General features: G+C 36.9%; 1 protein-coding gene across 1 annotated transcript in view; it reads right to left on the bottom strand.

Moving 5' to 3' along the window:
• LOC122803768 (1-phosphatidylinositol 4,5-bisphosphate phosphodiesterase beta-2-like) overlaps positions 1-21,104 on the bottom strand; it is an 805,974-nt gene that overhangs the window by 641,419 nt on the left and 143,451 nt on the right. Inside the window, exon 5 of the mRNA XM_044073456.1 lies at positions 4,079-4,163. Coding sequence (XP_043929391.1) covers positions 4,079-4,163 — 85 coding nt within the window. The remainder of the gene's footprint in view (positions 1-4,078; positions 4,164-21,104) is intronic.

Raw genomic sequence — 21,104 nt, 5'->3', positions numbered from 1 at the left:
TGTAGCTGATCAGGACTTAATGAAGAATACCTAAAATTATGTACAACTTATCTAGTTCATTAAGAGTTCAAACAGTGTTCTTTGGGAGCAGAGTCACCATTAGTATGGCGTGGAATATGGTTATAATATATTATGAATTCAGAGAAACAGGAAGGGATCAGAGTTAGCAAGAGGAAATGGTGACTTAGGATGTAGGGAGATGTATAGCTTGCACGAGCTAGAGTAAAATGTGTATTAGCTGAGAGGATAACCTAGAAAAAGGGGACATTAGAGTGGGAGATGAAAGGGAGGTTGTATATGCATGAAGTACAACTTCAGAAATTTGAGTCAGCTTGAAAGTTTCTATTAAGCTAAAGTGTGGGGAAATATGGGGGTGGGGGAGTTGGAGTACCCAGACCAGCCTAGCCATTGTCAATAAAGCATGAACATTTGCATATTTCCTTTAAGTGGCCAAGAAAATTACTTTAAATTAGTAAGCCATCTAATTTCTCTCCTGAAATCCTCTTTCATTTTGAGGAACAATTCTGCTGAGGCTTCTTACTCCAAATGTCAGACTATATGAGGGCATAACTAGTGCGAGTGCATTATTATCTCAGTTTCTGAGTGGATATTTGGAGTGCATAATTTGTAGCTTGGATCTAAGGGAGGCAATAGTATTTGGGGAAGATTCTGTAGGGAAGAGAAGAGGAGAGGAGAGGTGATGTGAGATGAGAGGAGATCAGATAAGATCTGCCTGGAATGGGTAGGTAATTGGCTTTGTTAAGGGAGATGCACTGGTGTTCACAGTGGGGGGCTAGGCTGATGAACTGATAGATGTCATTGACACTTGTTTGAATCGTGTTAGGGTTGTGAGCCAAGTTCATTGTAAGAATGAATAAACTATATTCCAGCTTTTGAATACTTACATTTTTAGCTATGACTCTCCTGGCTTCTGGTGATGAAATGGATAGATACCAAATATGTGGTTGTAATTCTTGAGATGATATTTTTGATCACAGTGTATATGCAAATTTTCGTGGACTGCATAGGGTCAACAGTTCGTCCCAGATATTTGTACTATCAGGCTGGCATTAGATTAGTACTACTTCATGTTGTGACAATAATCATAAATAGGGTATTCAACAAACACATCCCAGTTTCCAAAGAGTAAGTGGCAGTAATGCTTTACTGTGACAACCTGCAGGTACTTTATCTGTAAATCCAAATCTTACGATGGCAGTTTTGCTGCAATTTATTGTTAGTAGTCTTTTTTTTCCTAGCCAATGGGATAGTGTAGTGAAGTCTTTTTGCAGGAAATGCTGTAAATCCTGAGTTGTGGTACCTGACTTATAAAGGATGACACCAGTGTAGAAGGTGATATTGTTTGGGTTTATAATTGTATTAATGTCATTAATAAAGATGGAAAATGGATTAAGGTGCAACACCAATCTTTGAAGGACTCCAGCTCAAAAAATTCCTTCTGAAGTGGTAAGCTTACCTGTTTTTAGTTCCAGTGTATGGTTTTATATAAGTAACTGGAAAACAATTGAACTATACTGCTACCAAAGTTATTTATATAGCTGAGCTAAATAATGCTGTTTGTCTTTGTACCATATGCCTGTGCTGTGAATGAAAATGGTTCCTAGAACTGTCCACTGACTTAGTTATCAAATAAATAAACAGCTAAACAAATGCTTGTAAATTTTATACACAAAGGAATATTTGACAAAAAACATATGCATGTTCATGGAAGAGATCCTCGTAGGCAAATAGTAAGGGATATGACTAGATTTATAAATGCAGGAAGTAAAAGTGAACACTTAGCCAGCTGCTTACCATGTTCTGTTAAGTGAAAGTGGTGATGAAGAACTGAAAATACACTAGGCCAGGAGTCAGTGGGATTGAACAGAATAGACCTGCTGATGAGGAGGTTGCCAAAGGATAAAACCTACTAAGAAATGGCTTGGCATGGGACCAAGCAGTGTTACCAGGCTTATGGGTGCTCTAAAATGTTAAAGCATATTCAAAAATGACGTCATGGACTATGGACAACATCTTAGTATATAATGAAGAGGGATAAAGGAGGTGAAGGAGTCTATAAGTGGAGCTGGATTTACAGAAAAAGCCTCACTGGCAGCATTTATATGCAGTAAAGAAACCTTACCCTTCCCACTTTAATATCAACATAAAAGGTTCAGTTTAGGGAGATGAGTTAAGGACCAAAGCAAGACAGAACTGAAAAGCCAGCAACTCAAACGTTACTGGGCTGGAAGGGCATGGAGCCTGTCATTAAGGACACCTGCATGGGACTTGGTCGTAAGGGACTTGGGCAGGGGGCCAAGGATCCATTGGATCCGAGTGGGGGCTAAGGATGGCAGGCTGGGACCAGAAATGAGACAAAGGTTAAAGGTCAGAGATTGCACACAGGAGGATGTCTTGGGCTTAACACTAGCAGGAGAGAATAAGAAGTGAAGAAGGTATCTATAGGTGGAGCTGAATTTCTATCAAATTATAACCAAATATTTTGAATGTTTTGAATGTGCAATAGTGAAAATTGATGGAATGAAACAAAATTGTGAAACTCAGCTGATAGAATTTCATAAAATTGTGAAATTCAAATGGAATTGTGTAAATAAAGGCTATTTTGTTCTGGAGAATAAATGCCCATTCAATCAGAACCATACCTAGCTCTTGAGGAGCTAAAAAAAAAGGTCCCCTCTTCTGAAGCTGTAGGAAGTTGCTCTTGATGCAACTGGATAAGCAGTTTACTAAAGTTTATCCCCTCTCACCGCACATACAACTCTTTGGCCATAACTGTGTGCAGTAGCAGCAATCAGAATATTCTCCTGGCTTTAGAACTGAATTCTGATCCTGCACTCCCCCTTCAGCACATGGCAATCGTAGCCCCACACCTTGTGTCTGGTGCAACCACCTCTTCATTTTACTATAGTTGCAGCTCTGCATTCAATAAATCAGTGTCATTGTGGTTTCAAAGGAAGCTAAGGGTATCAGTACAGCTTAGACACTCTGACCTGCTGCAGTCCTGTCATATGCAGCAACGCCATTTTTATGGTATTTTAATAAAGATGTTACAGAATGAGCTGGGCTGCTATGTCTGCTCACAGTGGGATTGTTACAAAACACAGTTATCAGCTACAACTGCATGGATCTACCAGCTCAACTACAGAAACAGCATGAACACATTTCTTTCCAACTTCAGTACCTTCATACAACTACAACCAGCATGTAATTAAACATGACAATCTCCACAGTACATTCATATGACTACCGAAAGCATATACTTAAACATGTATACCCGAAGCTTGAAACTGAATAAACATGACAATATCCACAGCACATTCATACAACTACAGACAGCATATACTTAAACATGTATATCTGAAGTTTGAAACTGAATAAACATAACTATATCCACAGCACATTCATACAACTACAGCAAGCATATACTTAAACATGTATACATGAAGCTTGAAACTGAACATGACAATATCCACAGTACATTCATACAACTACGAACAGCATATACTTAAACATGTATACCTGAAGCTTGAAACTGAATAAACATGATGATATCCACAACACATTCATACAACTACAGACAGCATCTACGTAAACAAGTATACATGAACCTTGAAACTGAATAAACATGATGATATCCACAGCACATTCATACAATTAGAACAAGCATATACTTAAACATGTATACATGAGGCTTGAAACTGAATAAACATGACAATCTCAACAGCATATTCATACAACTACAGACAGCATATACTTAAACATGCATACCTGAAGCTTGAAACTGAATAAACATGACGATATCCACAGCACATTCATACAACTACAGACAGCATATACTTAAACATGTACACATGAAGCTTGAAACTGAATAAAGATGACAATCTCCACAGTACATTCATATGACTACAGAAAGCATATTCTTAAACATGTATACCTGAAGCTTGAAACTGAATAAACATGACAATATCCACAGCACATTCATACAACTGCAGCAAGAATATACTTAAACATGTATGCATGAAGCTTGCAACTGAATAAAGATGATCTCCACACTTACTGGGTACTTATCCAGGAGGTCTATGAGCAGCATATCTCCAAAAATGTTTCTGCAGTAGTCTGCCATCTTGGCTTGCTGTTTTGCACTGCAAAAGAAATTGAAATTGATTTTAAAACACTCAAAGCCATTATGGACATGTTATCAAATAAAAAATAGATTTGCCTGTAGTATAAGTAAGACTGTTGTGGCAGAGAAACTGTAACGCGTATGTCTGTACAGGAGCATAACATGTGAAGTACAGGGGAACCTTTAAGATTTTTCACTATTAAAATATGAAGACTTGGCTAAAAACTTTCATCTGAATCACATTTTGAGATATGACCCAGGAATGTTTAATGTAAGTTAATATAACAATAATACAATATCAACAGGCATATGTAAATGAGCATTAAAATCAAACTAGTCAGTGATATTCAGTGACATTATTTTTATAGTCTAAAGTGATTTAATGCTGCGTTATAGTACTGGCTGTACACACAGTTACAGAAAGTTAATTACAGAAAACCCTAAATTATAATTTAATGTATGAGAAAGTAAAATGGGTACAACTAGAATAACAATGTGTTAAATATAATTTGGAACAGGGGAAGAAAGAACAGTACCTACAGGTGTTTTATTTAAATACCCTTAACCTGCTTGAACTTCCTCAATGCACTACCCTCTCCAAGCTACTCACAGCATGCAAAATACTTCATCATCAACTTAAAACACCCTCGCTGTCAAACTGTCAAACCTCACTCAATGGCATGCACCAAAGAGTACCTAAGATCCTTATAACTTAAACTTCTGCTAATAAATCTAATAATTATTATGGTGACTAGTTATTCTCTGTCATCATCTCCAAAGCATGGAACAAATTTCCAAACCACATAAGACGTTTAAATAACCTGCAACAATTCAAATCTGCCTTAAAATATTACCTGGCAATTAAAACTATGCAAATGTAATACACATGCAATGCTAGCTCTGTTCACTATGGATCCTCTACAAGTGTATTAATTTAGTATTTTTGATTCTACTCACAATATCTTAAAAATATACATTTTTTAATGTAATATGCTTTCTAAATAATGTTTGTAGACCGTTTGCTTTGAAATACTTGGCAAATAATGTTTGTTGACTGTTTTTCTTTTGAATTGTTAAAAATGTATTTCTATCCTTGTTTTGCAGTTTTTCTCCCTGGGCCTCCACTGAAAATGGGCATTTCAGTTATCAGACAGACATTCCCAGTAGACAAAAGCAAAACATATTATATCTAATAAATGACTTAGAAGGTTAAAATACTTTCCAGTTATACGGTGATACAAATGTCCCTGATCAAGTTTTCATCTATGTCGCTTGTCGCTTTCTTGTTGGTACACGAATAAACAAGTCTTTGTGGGTTCTGTTTAGACAACTTTATTCTATACAAACACATTACTGTAAAGCTTATTTGACAATGACTAAGTAACTTATATACAAACTAACTGTTGTAATCATACATGCTTACACACTGGCTGCTTCTTCAAAATGGCACTAGGGATTGCATGTACATGGAATATATACGTGCACGCACAGCCTTGTATGCTTGTTAAAGACATAACGGACATGCTACACTCTGCTCTACATCCTCCCTCTTTGATAAATAGATCATGCACTTTGTCATGAGATATTTAGCATGCAGAAATCACAAATAGTCTAGAGACATGCAGTATACAAATCTATATACAATCAAGTCCACGTTGCTATGTATTCCACACTAGGCTGAGAAACTTATCCATATTGTGTGACATCAAACTGAGAATCAGTTTTAGCAACTGGAACAGTCTCTGCAAAATGGTTCACCTGTGGAATGTTTGAAGTACTCACTGGAACAGAACCAGACTTTTGAACACATACTGGTCTGGAAACAATGTCTGACTCAGTCTTTGATTTAGAGTTTGCATCACAGATACAATGTTGTGATTGCAATGGTGATGATTCTGGTACAGGAAGAAGATGTTTGCGATTTCTCCTATACTCTACACCCTCAGAACTTACCAAGTAAGATCTTGACTTGGCACAGATGCCTGTTATCTGTCTTATTCGATCAAAACCTTTCGTTGTCTGGATTCGTACCATCTCTCCTTCCTTCAACTAACAAAGTAATCTGCTTGATCTGTCATAACTAGATTTCTAGATATTATGCTTCTTCAACAATTGAGCCTTGATGGTTTTATTGTTCATAGAGCTAGACTTCAACAAACGTGATGAAATAGGGGAGCATATTTCTAGTTTGTCTGGAAAGTAATCTTTGAGCAGGTTAGCCAAGAATACCGTTACAAGGTATGTTTCTGAGATTAAGCAAATTTAAGAATGCATCGGTATTGTCACACTTTGACCTCTCAAGTAATTGCTTTGCACTCTGTACTGCATGTTCAGTTAGACCATTGAATTGAGGATATTCAGGACTACTAGTGACATACAAAGTCCCATTCTCTTGTAAATTTCTGAAACAACTGACTAGTAAACTGAGTACCATTGTCAGAATAAAGTTTGTGAGGACTACCATGAACTGAAAAATGATGTTTAACATAGTGATAGCTGCTGAGGTTAAGTTTGGTAGCAGATCAATTTCAAACCAGTTCGAGTAAGAGTCTACCAAAACCAAATAGATTTGATTATTCCATTCAAAGATATCAGTTGCAACAGCAGACCAAGGTAGTTCAGGTACTGGATTTAGCTGAAGTGGTTCTTTTTGCAAATGTGTTCTGGCACTATTACGTATTGAACATGAAGAAAGAACACTATCAATGTCTTTTGATAATGAAGGCCAAAATACTAGTTCTCTAGCCCTTCTCTTAGTGGATAATAAACCTGGGTGGCCACAATGCAAAGTCTGAATATATTCATTCTGTAATGAAGCAGGAACAACAATTTTAGGACCTTTGAAAATAATACCATCTTCCATCAACAATTCATCTGTGTAGGGAAAGTATGATTACACCTCGGGTGATGCACTAGATTGTTTTGACGGCCATCCGACACTGATGTACTGATTGAGCTTTTGTGAAATTCGATCAGCCATAATGTGATCTCTCAACTCATTAAGTCTAGTGGTGGAAATATTATCCATTGACAACGTCAAAAATCAAAATTTGCAGCATCAAGCAGTTCTGTTGTACTTCTAGGCGATCTGGATAAAGTATCAGCCAGATAAAACAATCTACCTTTAGTGTAGACCATTTTGAAACTGTACTTTTGCAATTTGAGCATCATTCTTTGTAATTTCACCAGAGCAGAATGCGTAGGTTTCTTTTGAATAGTAACTAGAGGCTGATGATCAGTTTCAATTTGAATAGCTCGACCATAAATATAATCATGAAACTTGGAACATGCAAAAACTAAAGCTAGAAGTTCTTTCTCAATTTGAGCATAATGCATCTCAGTTTGAGTAAGTGTCCTAGATACATAGGCTACTGGTCTTCCCTCTTGTAGAATAACTGCACCAACAGCAAAATTAGAAGAATCACAGGACAAGACAGCTGGTTTATTCACATCATAGTACCTTAACGTAGGGGAGGGGTTGCAATTTTAATGTTGTAACCATGACCATACAACAGTCTTTCATGTTAGCTCTTTTAATGATGTTGTCACTTCACTGAAATCTGGTATAAACTTGCCCAAATAGTTGACCATGCCCAGAAAATGCTGTAAACTCTGCTCATTATCTGGTGCTGAGACCTCTAGAATAGCTGTTTGTTTGGTTGGGTCGGGTTTTAATTAAGCCTGTACTTGTAAATAAATGTCCTACATAAGTTACTTCTGGAAGTCTGAAATTGCACTTCAGAGGATTGAGCTTCAAATTTACTTCATGTGCTTTATCTAGAACTTTCTTGAAGTTTCTGTCATGCTGTCATGCTCTGCTTCGTCATTGCATCCAACTAGTAGATCTACGATTACAGCACAAGGATATCCTGAAAAAATTGTTCCATTGCACGCTGAAAAACTTCACTTGCAGAATTTATTCCAAATGGCATCCTTAGGAATCTGTATTTGCCAAATGGGGTATAAAAGTAGTTATAAATGAGGATTTGCGATCAAGCATCACTTGCCAAAATGAACTCTTTGCATCCAAAACAGAAAATACAGTAGCATTTGATATTAGAGCTGTGACTTCCTCTACTGTGCGCATTGGATGCTATGGCCTCTTTAATGATTTGTTCAAATCTCTAGGGTCAATGAATATTCTGATTTTAACTGAGCCTTTCTTGTGAGTGGCTACCATGGATGACACCCATTCAGTTATTTTTGTGACTGGACAAATCACACCTTGCTGCACCATCTTGTCCAGCTGAGCTTTGACTTTATCTTGCATAGCTATCGGAGCTCTTCTTGCTGGTCTGACCACTGGAGTGACTTTGTGGTCTAATTTTATAGAATACACAACTGAAAGCTTGCCCAACTTTTCATCGAAAACATCATAATACTCTGAGAAAATGGCTTCTGCAAAACATGAACTTGGAAGTGTACTCACATGATGGACTTCTTTAGCAAAAGAAAGCAGATTTATTCTCAAACTATCTTTGAGACCTAATAAAGATTGCACTGATCACTGGACTACATAGAATAATAAGTTGTAACAGTTCTAAACCAAATAACATGGAAGTATTACTGTACTTTCAGTGTGAATTTCCTCACCTCCATACGCAACAAGTTTTGCACTGCTGGTTGCATTGAGTGGTTTGTTGGTTCTTACTTTTGCAAATGTATCTGCTGATATAACATTGCACTTTGATCCAGTATCTACATTGAGCTCTGTGGATTTGTCATTGATCCAAATTGTGCAAAACACTTCACTTCTTATTAGTAAGTTTACTGCGTCAGCTCTTTCTTCCAGCACTAATACACCATCTACTTAGAAATCTGATTGTTTTGGCTCTACTTGATCAACTTGTTTTCTTATATGACCTTTGTTTACAACTGTATGAGGCTTTATTGAGTTGCAAAACTTTTGAAAGTAGTTCCATTTTCTACACTTATGGCACTGCTGACCATATGCTAAACATTTATCTCTTTTAGAGTTATGCTTTGTACCACAGTTTTGACAGTAAACAATAAAGCTAGACTTGGGTTTTGCTGACTCACGCTTGTATGGCACTGAAATGGTGGTGGAGCTTGCACTTCTCCTGGAACTTTCTGGAATACTTGGCACCTTCTCTGGAATTCCTATGGTTGGTCATTGCTTAGGCCTATTTCTGCTTGTCACGTGTTGCATACTGTCTATGTTTGCTCTGGAGCTTACTGAAACCATGCTTTGGTCATTTGTAAGCAAGTTCGTGTGCCTGTCTGTCGCCTCATGGATATGAAAAATCTTTATTACTTTGCTTAATGTCAAATCACTGTCGCAAAGCAAAATCTTCCTCACACTCTGGGTCTTCTCTGGATTCAGCTTGCAGAACAATATGTCAGTCTGCACCTTCACTTTCATGCACTGCCGGTGCATATCCAAATAATCGCTCTCTTTCTGTAGCCTCAGATCCTGCTAGATTCAGTAAAATAAATGCCCTTGTGTGTGGATCTCTATCTGCATAAGCTGCTTGTATAAAAATATCATATTCCTGTTCAAATATTCTCCAGTTCTCTGCAATATTCTGTTCAAACACAAGCGGTTGTGGTTTTTAAAATCCGACTGCCATATTAACACATACCACCGAAGGGTCTTGAAAATACATACAAATACACACACACACACACACACACACACACACACACACACACACACACACACACACACACACACACACACACACACACACACACACACACACACACAAAATGTTGATAATTCAAATAATCTAATTCTGGTTGCCCAAATTCAATGCCTTTTGAGGTATATGCACTTTGTAAATGACTAGATGCAATACACTGAAATGTTCCCAAAATGGTGACACGTTGCCAATTGCCAGGTAACTCTTTACAGTACAAGAAGCACTTTTTGATGGTGGCACTTTGCAAACAACCACAGCCAGCACAAGAACTTTTCTTCAAACAACCATGCCTTGATTGAGTTACACGAGACAGTTGCACTTTACACACAGTGAACTCTTTGAAGTACATGCACAGTAATAAGCACACACTGTAAGCACTTCTACACACTCCGAGATACTTTGAATGACTTTAATTATGCCCTTGATACAACATGAAGTCCTAGTTATGCCCAAACACAGCAGTTTGCCCAACATAGCAGTTGCCTTGCTTTATTTTTATCTATTGTGTCCCTTTTCTTTCTTATTATTCTTTGTGCTCATTTAAATTATTTTTCTTTTTATGCCAAGCATACATTCTTTGTGCTCGTTTTACTCCAAACATGCCCAGTTATGCCTTAAACACACTCTTTCTGCCTTAAACATGCTTGTGTTACCTTTAACATGCTCGTTTTATACTTTAACATGCTTGTTTTGTCTTTAACATGCTAATTTTGTACTTTAAACATGCTTGTTTTATCTTTAACATGCTCGTTTTGTACTTTATAATGCTTGTTTTATCTTTAACATGCTCATTCTGTACTTTAAACATGCTTGTTTTATCTTTCACATGCTCGTTTTGTACTTTAAACATGGTCGTTTTGCCTTTGAACACATTTGTTTTGTCAAACACTTTTAAACATTTTCTTTAGCTAACAAACTTTTTGAGCTTTCTGCTTGCATGATAATGTGGTTTATGCCCTTGTAATGCCTTTTCTTGCCTCTTTGCATTGAGTAAATAATCCGTGTTGCTTTTCATTACCTTTAATTCCTTCTGATTATGCTCGCACTGTTTTCTCTTGGTTTTACCTTCGCCGTCGCCTTTACATCTTAGGGCTCCGAATGTTTTGTTCTTTTCCATCCCGGTTCTGATGCCATGGTGCTTTCATCTTGGTACAAGAATAAACTAGTCTTTGTGGGTTCTGTTTAAGCAGCTTTATTCTATACAAACACATTACTGTAAAGCTTATTTGACTATGACTAAGTAATTTATATGCAAACTAACTGCTGTGATCATACATGCTTACACAGTAGCTGCTTCTTCAAAATGGCACTAGGGATTGCATGTGTCTGGAATGTATACATGCACACACAGTTTCCCATGCTTCTTAAAGATATAGTGCACAAATGCTACACTCTGATCTACAATCTAGTTACGCATATCAAAGCTCATCTAGAAAGAAAAAGACAAAAAAATAAGTACTTTTGAAGGATAGGGCAAGCCCCCTTCATTCCCAAATAGAAGTCTTTCATACACACACACACACACACACACACATATATATATATATATATATATATATATATATATATATATATGTGTGTGTGTGGGATTCCGGCATGTAGCATGTAGCTCGCAAGACATTTCCCTGTGAGCTACATCGCTGAAACCAAACGGCTGCATCAGCACTTTGCCGTAGTGCAAATTGGCTGAAAAGCATAGCCGCTGCAGCTGTAATCTATGAACGGGCAGCTACAGCCGTATGGGATGTGTAACACATTCCTTCTTCTCATTCAAGGAATGCATTTATTTATAAATGCATTCCTTGAATGAGAAGAAGGAATGTGTTACACATCCTGTATGGCTGTAGCTGCCCATTCATAGATTACAGCTGCAGCGGCTATGCTTTTCAGCCAATTTGCACTACGGAAAAGTGCTGATGCAGCCGTTTGGTTTCAGCGATGTAGCTTGCAGGGAAATGTCTTGCGAGCTACATGCCAGAATCATATATATATATATATATATATATATATATATATATATATATATATATATATATATATATATATATATATATATATATGATTTACCTTCAGTTGGCCAACCAACATGTACATCGACATCCTGAAGGTAAACCAATTTACAGTGAACCAGAACTTCAACAACATAGTATGCATACAAAGTGGAAAAATCAAGGAGCATGCAACTATAAAACACTGTTTTTCCAGGGGAAAGCCCCCCTGCACCCCCATGTGGAGGCCACACCCCTACACTCCTTGCTAATTGTATACACTAACTCTGAGATTACAGAATCCAGGGGAAAGGGAAAATTACTGTACCCAGGAACTGTTGATCTTGCATATCTGTCAAACATCTGTATAATTAACCAAATGGAGTCGATTGAATAGATGTCGACCAAACTCCCTGTCCACCAAACCAACAGAACCCATATATATCTGGCAACACTGAATTTTGTTGACATTAGCTTTGGTTGACATCTATTTAGTTTGCAAAATTTGATCAATCAAACAGATGATCAACAGGTGTGCAAGATCACACAGTTCTCAGTGTTGGGGAATATGCCCTTTCCCCCTGTTTACTGGTAATTAAAAAGACATGCAATATTTCATATGTACTGAATATTTCTAAAATCAGTTGACTCACGAACTATTGCATGCATACTTCATGTGATGTTGAAGAACATTGTCATTGATATCTGCATGGTAATTGCATATCTTGAGAGATATTCAGTGTTGTTTGTATTGTTAATTCTTCAATTAAGCATATTTTCACGTATTTTTGGAAATACTTCAATAGATAAGCAATCAGAGAGGAATTTATTGATTTTATCTGAAAGCTCATGTCTGTTTAGCAAAGTATTCTGACTATGGGCTAGCCTGTACAATTTACAAGATATGACAACTAGTTTGTAAAACTTTAAGATAAGGGAAACATATCATGAGGATATATATGAATTATAATATATTGTAGTATAGATGTAAACACTTTGAATGCACTATTATCACTGCAAAGCAGATTACAAATAGCATTGCTGTGCATACCATTTTAGAAGTATTTCCTGATCACAAAATAGTCACATTTGTTTTCTTAATGATTTTAACTTAATTATTTTAGAAAATGCTGTGGAATATAATTTATGCAGGTGGCTACAGGTGTGACATTCTACAGCAAAGAAGTGTTAATAAATTACAAAGTAAAGGATGACAAAATCTTTGCAACTTCAGTAGAGAGAGAAAAGAGAGAATCCTATATTATGAAATATGCATGAAGAGACATCTGCTAGAGTAGTCGAAAAACACTAAATAAAGTGGAAGGAAATGGTGTCTTCAATATTTTACATTAATTGTGGTAAGACAGGCACACTGACCCACAAGCATAAAATAACGGAATGTTATATAACATCCTTGCCTTCCAGTTCTGCGTGGCTTTGAACACTATCGTGAACTTTTTTCCCAGTTTTACAATCTATTTAGTAACTCATCTCATGACTAACCCTCTTATTACTTACTGTATATCTTAAATCAGGATATTTAACAGTTCTGTATTGCTTACATTACTCTTATTTATTGTCTTTCATTATAAATTGCTTATAAATCAGTATATTGCTGTAAATATTGCAGTTTAAACAATGGTGTGTGTATGTGTGTGTGTGTGTGTGTGTGTGTGTGTGTGTGTGTGTGTGTGTGTGTGTGTGTGCGTGTGAGAGAGAGATTATATCATGAAAGGTTGAGTACACAAAAGAGGTAACACACAAAACACTGAATACCACTAAAAGCAAATCACAAAACACTAAATAATTTTCTACCATGACAAAAGCCCTGTATCAATAAACGTCATCTACAAATTCCAGATTGAGCATAGTCTGAATAGTGCTACTGTTAAAGAAAGGGGTTTTAACATTGTGATATGTAGGGTTCGGGTCAGGAAGGGATAAAGTCAGCACACACTCACATGAATAAGGGTGGGCAGGGGGAAATCACCTTATTCATTTGTACTCACCTTCACATTACCCCAGCCCTAACCTCAACCCTACACATTATATTTTGAGCAGTGGTATGACTATAGTTAGCACACACGGGTAATGCTGGGAAGAGGGACTGCATCATCTTATTCATGTGTGCTAACGCTGTCACTAATTGAAGCCCTACACATTATAGGTTCATAGGTGTGTATTAGTCTAATGACCCTGGAGCTTTTACAAACCTAGCCCAAACCAAATTGCCCAGGTACCATGCCAACCAATGTTAGTTCACAGTGCCCATATCCAGTAGTGCAACTGGAATGATCCACGAAGTGAACTTTCAGTTACCCATCCACTCATCAAGATTTCTCTTGAAGAAGGCCAGTGAGGTGCTCTGCTTGACATGAATGGGAAGCCTATTCCAGAGTATGGGCAGTGTTTGGGAGATGAACCTGTCCCTCCACCAAGTTCTCTTAATTGTGGTAATGAGGTTGTGATCTCTGGAGTGTGTGGTATGGGGTATTGGGATTTCTTTAGGTGTAGCATTTCAAGTAGGGCTGTGTCAGACATGGCTTTGAAAGTCAAGCAGAGATCACCTCTAAGTAGACAACAAGAGACTGAGAACAGCTGAAGTTTCTTGAGTCTGTCCATGTAAGACATGTGTTTAAGGCCTAGGATTCTTTTTGTGAGGTACTTTTTTGGCCTCTCCAACTGTTGTAGGTGTCTGGTCAGGTACATGTCAAATGGGGCATTATATTCAATGATTGGTCTAATGAGGGATGAGTAGAGAGGGATGATGACCTCGTTCTTCCTGTATGTGAAACCTTTGGTTATAAGATGTGCTATGTAGATGGACTTTCTGACCACAGTGGGAATGTGGTGGTCGAAGGTGATTTGGCTGTCGATCAGGGTGCCCAGATCTCTTATGGCCCCTTCAGTGTTCAGTGGGCTCTCATCAATGTGGTAATTCATGGGGAACTGAGTTTTTTCCAAAGGGGATGATAACGCATTTTTTGGCATTAAGCTTCAGGCCATGGTTCTGACACCAGTCATTGTTCTCAGAGAGGCCCTTTTGTAGGACATCTGCATCACTTGGGGAGTTGATAATGACTTCTAGCTTGCGGTCATCAATGAACTTGGTCAGCCAGAGTCCTTCTGTGTTGGCCTGGACTTCTGAGAAGTAGATGCCAAACAGGATAGGGCCTGGACCGAGCCCTGTGGGACTCCACTTGTGACTGATTGACAGTCTAACTTAGAATCTGCAACTTTCACTCTGCGGGTTCTGTCTGTGAGCCAATTTACAACCCACCTAGTGATGTAATGATTGGTGCCTAGTTTGGTGAGTTTATCAATGATACCTGAGTGGGGAATGGTATCAAAGGCCTTGGCCAGGTCAATGTAGGCTGTATGCACTGCCTTAACCTCATCCACAGCCTTAGTGACTGCCTCGAAGAAGTCAATCAAGTTCAGCAGGCAGGATCTCCCCTTGACAAAGCCAAACTGTGTGGAGTCAAGAGTTTGGAGATTGCCTATATCTTTGTTAAGCAAGTCCATGATGATGCACTGCATAGCTTTGCAAACCAGGTTTGTCAGGCTAATTGGGCGATAGTTCTCAGGGTCTGTAGTTGCTCCTCCTTTATGGAGTGGGATGGATGAAGCAGTGTGCCATTCATTAGTGACATAGCCCTTTCTCTAACAGTACCATGTGAAAGCACCAAAGGACACAGAAGATATAGCACCAGACACACACAGCACTGAATCTACTCCTTTACCTAACCCTTACTCTAACCCTAACCTGTGAACACCTGAATCTACTCCTTTACCTAACCCTTACTCTAACCCTAACCTGTGAACACCTGAATCTACTCCTTTACCTAACCCTTACTCTAACCCTAACCTGTGAACACCTGAATCTACTCCTTTACCTAACCCTTACTCTAACCCTAACCTGTGAACACCTGAATCTACTCCTTTACCTAACCCTTACTCTAACCCTAACCTGTGAACACCTGAATCTACTCCTTTACCTAACCCTTACTCTAACCCTAACCTGTGAACACCTGAATCTACTCCTTTACCTAACCCTTACTCTAACCCTAACCTGTGAACACCTGAATCTACTCCTTTACCTAACCCTTACTCTAACCCTAGTCTGTGAACACCTGAATCTACTCCTTTACCTAACCCTTACTCTAACCCTAACCTGTGAACACCTGAATCTACTCCTTTAACTAACCCTTACTCTAACCCTAACCTGTGAACACCTGAATCTACTCCTTTACCTAACCCTTACTCTAACCCTAACCTGTGAACACCTGAATCTACTCCTTTACCTAACCCTTACTCTAACCCTAACCTGTGAACACCTGAATCTACTCCTTTACCTAACCCTTACTCTAACCCTAACCTGTGAACACCTGAATCTACTCCTTTACCTAACCCTTACTCTAACCCTAACCTGTGAACACCTGAATCTACTCCTTTACCTAACCCTTACTCTAACCCTAACCTGTGAACACCTGAATCTACTCCTTTACCTAACCCTTACTCTAACCCTAACCTGTGAACACCTGAATCTACTCCTTTACCTAACCCTTACTCTAACCCTAACCTGTGAACACCTGAATCTACTCCTTTACCTAACCCTTACTCTAACCCTAACCTGTGAACACCTGAATCTACTCCTTTACCTAACCCTTACTCTAACCCTAACCTGTGAACACTTGCACAACAGCCAAAAAGCAATTTCATACATCTTCACAACCACCACATTTTCATTCAAACACTCACACTATTACTTACCTATACTCATACTATTACTTACCTATACTATGTATAACTTTAATTCAACGATATGTAATTCACATAAATAAGCAATCATTCATTTGTCAGTGTTTCTTTTTGAGTGAGGGAGTGGCTTATCCAAGAGGGGCTATTCAGTCCAGATCGGAAGAGCCAAAAGTGACAGAATTGGGCACCGGAAATGATTCAGTCAATAACAGCAACACTAACGGCCCATGGAGATCTAAATGCTTAGCTCAGAGTTCAACAGGAGCTCAATGAAATGAAACAAATAGTACTTCCAATCCAGCTGCATCTCTCAACAATGCAAATTTTCATTATGCACAAAACTCTCAACCTCTCCAAGTTTATCAGAGAAAAGGGAATGTGAGAAGGACATGGGCTGAGGTAATGGTATCAACAAAAGATACGTACAACAGGGGGGTTTGGAAGAAGAACTGGAAAAATCAAAGGAACTAATGAAAGCTTCAGGCACTAATGAACATGTTTTTAAAATTATCAATCTGTCTTCTATTGTTTTAAATTGTGAAGCTTGCAAAGTGTTAAGCAAAGGCTATGATTTTGTTCCAGCTAGCAGAGTGAATAAATATAATTGTCTCAGAGACTATGTAAGGAAATTAAATTTCAAGTTTTTATATGACTGTGACAAAAGTAAAGACGTATGTTTTTTAAACGTAGCACTTACAATCCCCCTCTTAAGAAAGAGTTGGAAATGTTTTTAGTAAAGACTGAGCTGCAAATAATAGAACTGGTGGACAATAAACCTCAGTACAATTATTATAATATGTTTGTTACAGAAAGGAGAGTTTTTTTAATTGATCAATAAAAGCAGTAGTTTAATAATCAAAGCCAATAAGGGGAATTCTTTGATGGTGATGGCTAGAGCTGATTATGGGCACAAGATGTTAGAAATGTTGGCAGATATTAAATTTATTTATTTTTATTTATTTACATTTGTTGACCGGGAGAGTCCGACTGGATGCAGGTCCATTTTCAGAGGAGGCCTGGGGAGAAAAGCTCCACAGTAGGTATTACTTAAATTATACAGTTGAGAAACATAGCATTTAAAATACAGACATTAGTCCAGCTGAGGACATAATACAAGAATAAATTATTATATATATATATATATATATATATATATATATATATATATTATATATATAAGAATAATAAATATTATAAATCAATGACTTTTAATGAAGTTAAAAAAGCTTTTTTGTTTGTTGATTCACTTATAGAAGAATGGTTCTATTGTGGCAAATTACAGAAAGTATCAGAAGGCATTTAAGAACAGATTCTCCAAGATTTAGTAGGATTTTCTGTTTGCTGAAAATCCATAAGGATTTAAACAACCCCCTGCTCAGACCCATTGTTGCCAGTGAAAAAGGTAAAATGGAGGTGATGTCTCAATTTTTGTAGATAAGCATTTACAACCGGTTGTGCAATTAATCAATTCTTATATCAAAGATACATTTCATTTTTTCAAGAAAATAGAAAATGTTAATGTTTTATATTCAGATTTGTTGATTACTCTTGCTATCAAATCGTTTTATACTGTTATACCGAATGTGGAAGGAATGGAAACAGAGTAGAATTGATTAATTTGAAGATATTTTCTGGCAACACAGTTGATCTTTTGATGGAAATGTTAGATGTTATTTTAAGTTATAACTTTTTCAAATTCAGTGATAAAATTTATCATCAGATTAATGGAGTGGCAATGTGTGCTGCAATGGCACCCAGTTATGCAAACATTTTCATGAATGGATGGGAGAAAGCCAACATATTAATTGATAATTTTGCTGACAATATAGTCATTTATAAATGTTTTATTGATGACTTTTTATGATTTGGAGAGGGGGTTAACTTATTTAATAAGTTTTTAAATTATATTAATAGTGTCAGCTCATATTTACAATTTACATCCATGCAGAGTGTTGCTAGCATCCCTTATTTAGATGTAGTAGTTTTACAGGAGGATGGCAAACTGCTTACAAGAATAAGCAAAAGGAGTGTGCAGAGTAATGCAGACTTACATTCCAGAAGCATGGACCCAAAAAACTACAGAAAATAGAGTTAAAGGTCAATTCATGAGAGTCAATAAACTGACCATGAGCGATGATTTTTTTGAAGAAGGGACTAGTTTATGTAATAAATTTATTAATAGGGGTTACCCCAGGACTTTAATGGAGGATATATTTATAGAAATGTGTGACATTAGGAAAAATAATAAAGTTATCAAACATAAGTTCAAACATATTGAATACAATGCCTCTATGCAAATAAATAACAGTGTTGATGTTAGGGCTATTAAAAATATAGTTATGAATAACTGGAAGATTTTTAGGAGTTGCCCTGATGTCTACAAAATAGTGGGTGATTATCCCGTTTTTGTTCAGAAGAAGGGAAAACATTTTAAAAACTTTTTTTTCCATCAAAATTAAATGAGAGTCAGACATCAAGTATCACCACAGAGATGTTCAAATGTTTTGCCTGCAATTTTTGTGATTTGTTTTTATATGTGGATGTATGGGAATTAGTTATTAACAATTTTAAGATATGTATAAGGGAGAATTATACCTGTAAATCAAAATATGTTGTTTATTTAGTAATGTGCAGATCTTGCAGCTCTTTTTATATTGGCCGCACTATAAGAGAATTGTTTAAGAGAATTTATGAGCATAAACATGTGGTAGAAGTAGGGGATGAAAGTAATGCTTTAGGCAAACATTATAAGATTAGTAAGTGTCACACTGATTTTAAATTTATTGTTTTTAGATGAAGTGAAGGGCTTTGAAAAAAATGTTCAGTGCGGAGGAAGAGTTGAGTTGGCATTAATATTTATGGCAGGTGAAACTGAATGCATGTTATCCACCTGGACTTAACAGTCAAGATGATTTTGTTGCCTACCTTAAAAGAAAGGGTCTTAAGCATTAAACACAGGATCATTTGATTATAATAAATTAGTATTTAAATGTGTTTTTCAATTGTATTATTCAGTCTTTAGAAGTCTCACCATTATAGAGATGAAAATGCTTACTGAATAAATTTGGTGAATAAAGTGTGTTTGGTTTTATGATGGCTTTTTATTTATTTGCCTTTCTTAGTCCAGTTGCACTGTTTTGTTAGTGTCTCTTTTTTACACCAACAAAATCTTTTCAACCAAATGAGTACTCAAACTTTCAAACTATAAACATATATGAATAACAGGTGTGTGTGTGTGTGTGTGTGTGTGTGTGTGTGTGTGTGTGTGTGTGTGTGTGTATACACAGAGAGACAGGAAGAGCAAGAGAGGGAGAGATTATTTTATATTCATTTAATCTATCCCCCATTGATGTTCTCTTTATGAATGCCTTGCAGGAATCGGTTTAAAAGTAGTACATGACATGATTCTGCTTTATGCAGATACTCTATTTCTTTATGACTCTATATCCAAGTTTATTTTGCTATGATGATATGCACAAATATGTATTTTGTCTATGTTTGTGGAGCTTTTCTCTGAGCATAACTGAAAAGGGGCTCTGTTAATTCAGACTATGCTGGTCAACAAAATACAAACAAAATAAATAGCAAACATCCAAAGTTGCTGGATGTGATGGCTTTATAGCTCAGTGTTGCCTTGTACATTTCCCATGAATATACTCTATCCTTAGCTAAACAGTATTACAATAGTGATGAATTTGTCTTTGTCTAATATAACCTTTGTTATATCAGTTTAAAACCCTCTTTATTAGTAAACTGAATAAAGATCATCATTTGAATATTTATTACTACACTAGCTCACTTTTTGAAATCTAGACTTTGATAATTATAGTTGTTGAGAGATTAAAATGCAAACTTCATAATATTTTTTAAAGGTGGGAAGTCTGGCATTTTTGAAAAAGAGCTAAACGAGGGTCTGGCTTAGATCTTACAGCCCACTAAGTACCAAGCCAGAGCAGACAATCAGAGCAGAAGTTTGGTTAAAATATGCCTGGGATTGCAGAAGAGATTTAAGCATAAAAAAAAAATAATACATTAATAGCTTGCACCCAGCCACCTGCTTCACCATGCCCAAACCACAGGTTTGCTGACAATGAAAAATGTGAAAAAACTATAAGCACAACATATAAGTACACCACTCTGTATGAAGCTAAAGAAATGTTGCCTTTGCTTGTGGAAAAAAAATATTTTTCCCCTTCTGGTCTAATGATGACTCAGTGCACATTAGCTTCACAACACTTTGCAAGAAATGATCAAACATCCCTAAGGTGAAAACTAGATACACTGCCTAAATGGAATAACAAAACCCTTGTTGAAATGCTAGATTTTGATAGCTTTATGCAAGAAACCATATTTCAGTTCCCTTCAGACTGGCAGCAGTAATAAAAAAATCAGTATTGTTAATAACACATTTGTGTTCAAAATATAGACATAGTGCCAGTGGACGGTACTCTTTGTGAGAAGATACACCACATCTGATTGTGAAGATGCTAGAAAATATAATAATAAAGGCAAATGTTGCTCTTTGATAGAGATTGCCTTCCAACCATG

Source organism: Protopterus annectens, chromosome 6.part0 (genome assembly GCF_019279795.1).
Source record: "Protopterus annectens isolate FY-2018-M chromosome 6.part0, PAN1.0, whole genome shotgun sequence".
NCBI classification, from domain to species: domain Eukaryota; kingdom Metazoa; phylum Chordata; order Ceratodontiformes; family Protopteridae; genus Protopterus; species Protopterus annectens.
The sequence above is the reverse complement of the archived record's forward strand: the minus strand, read 5'-3'. Positions and strand labels throughout refer to the sequence as shown.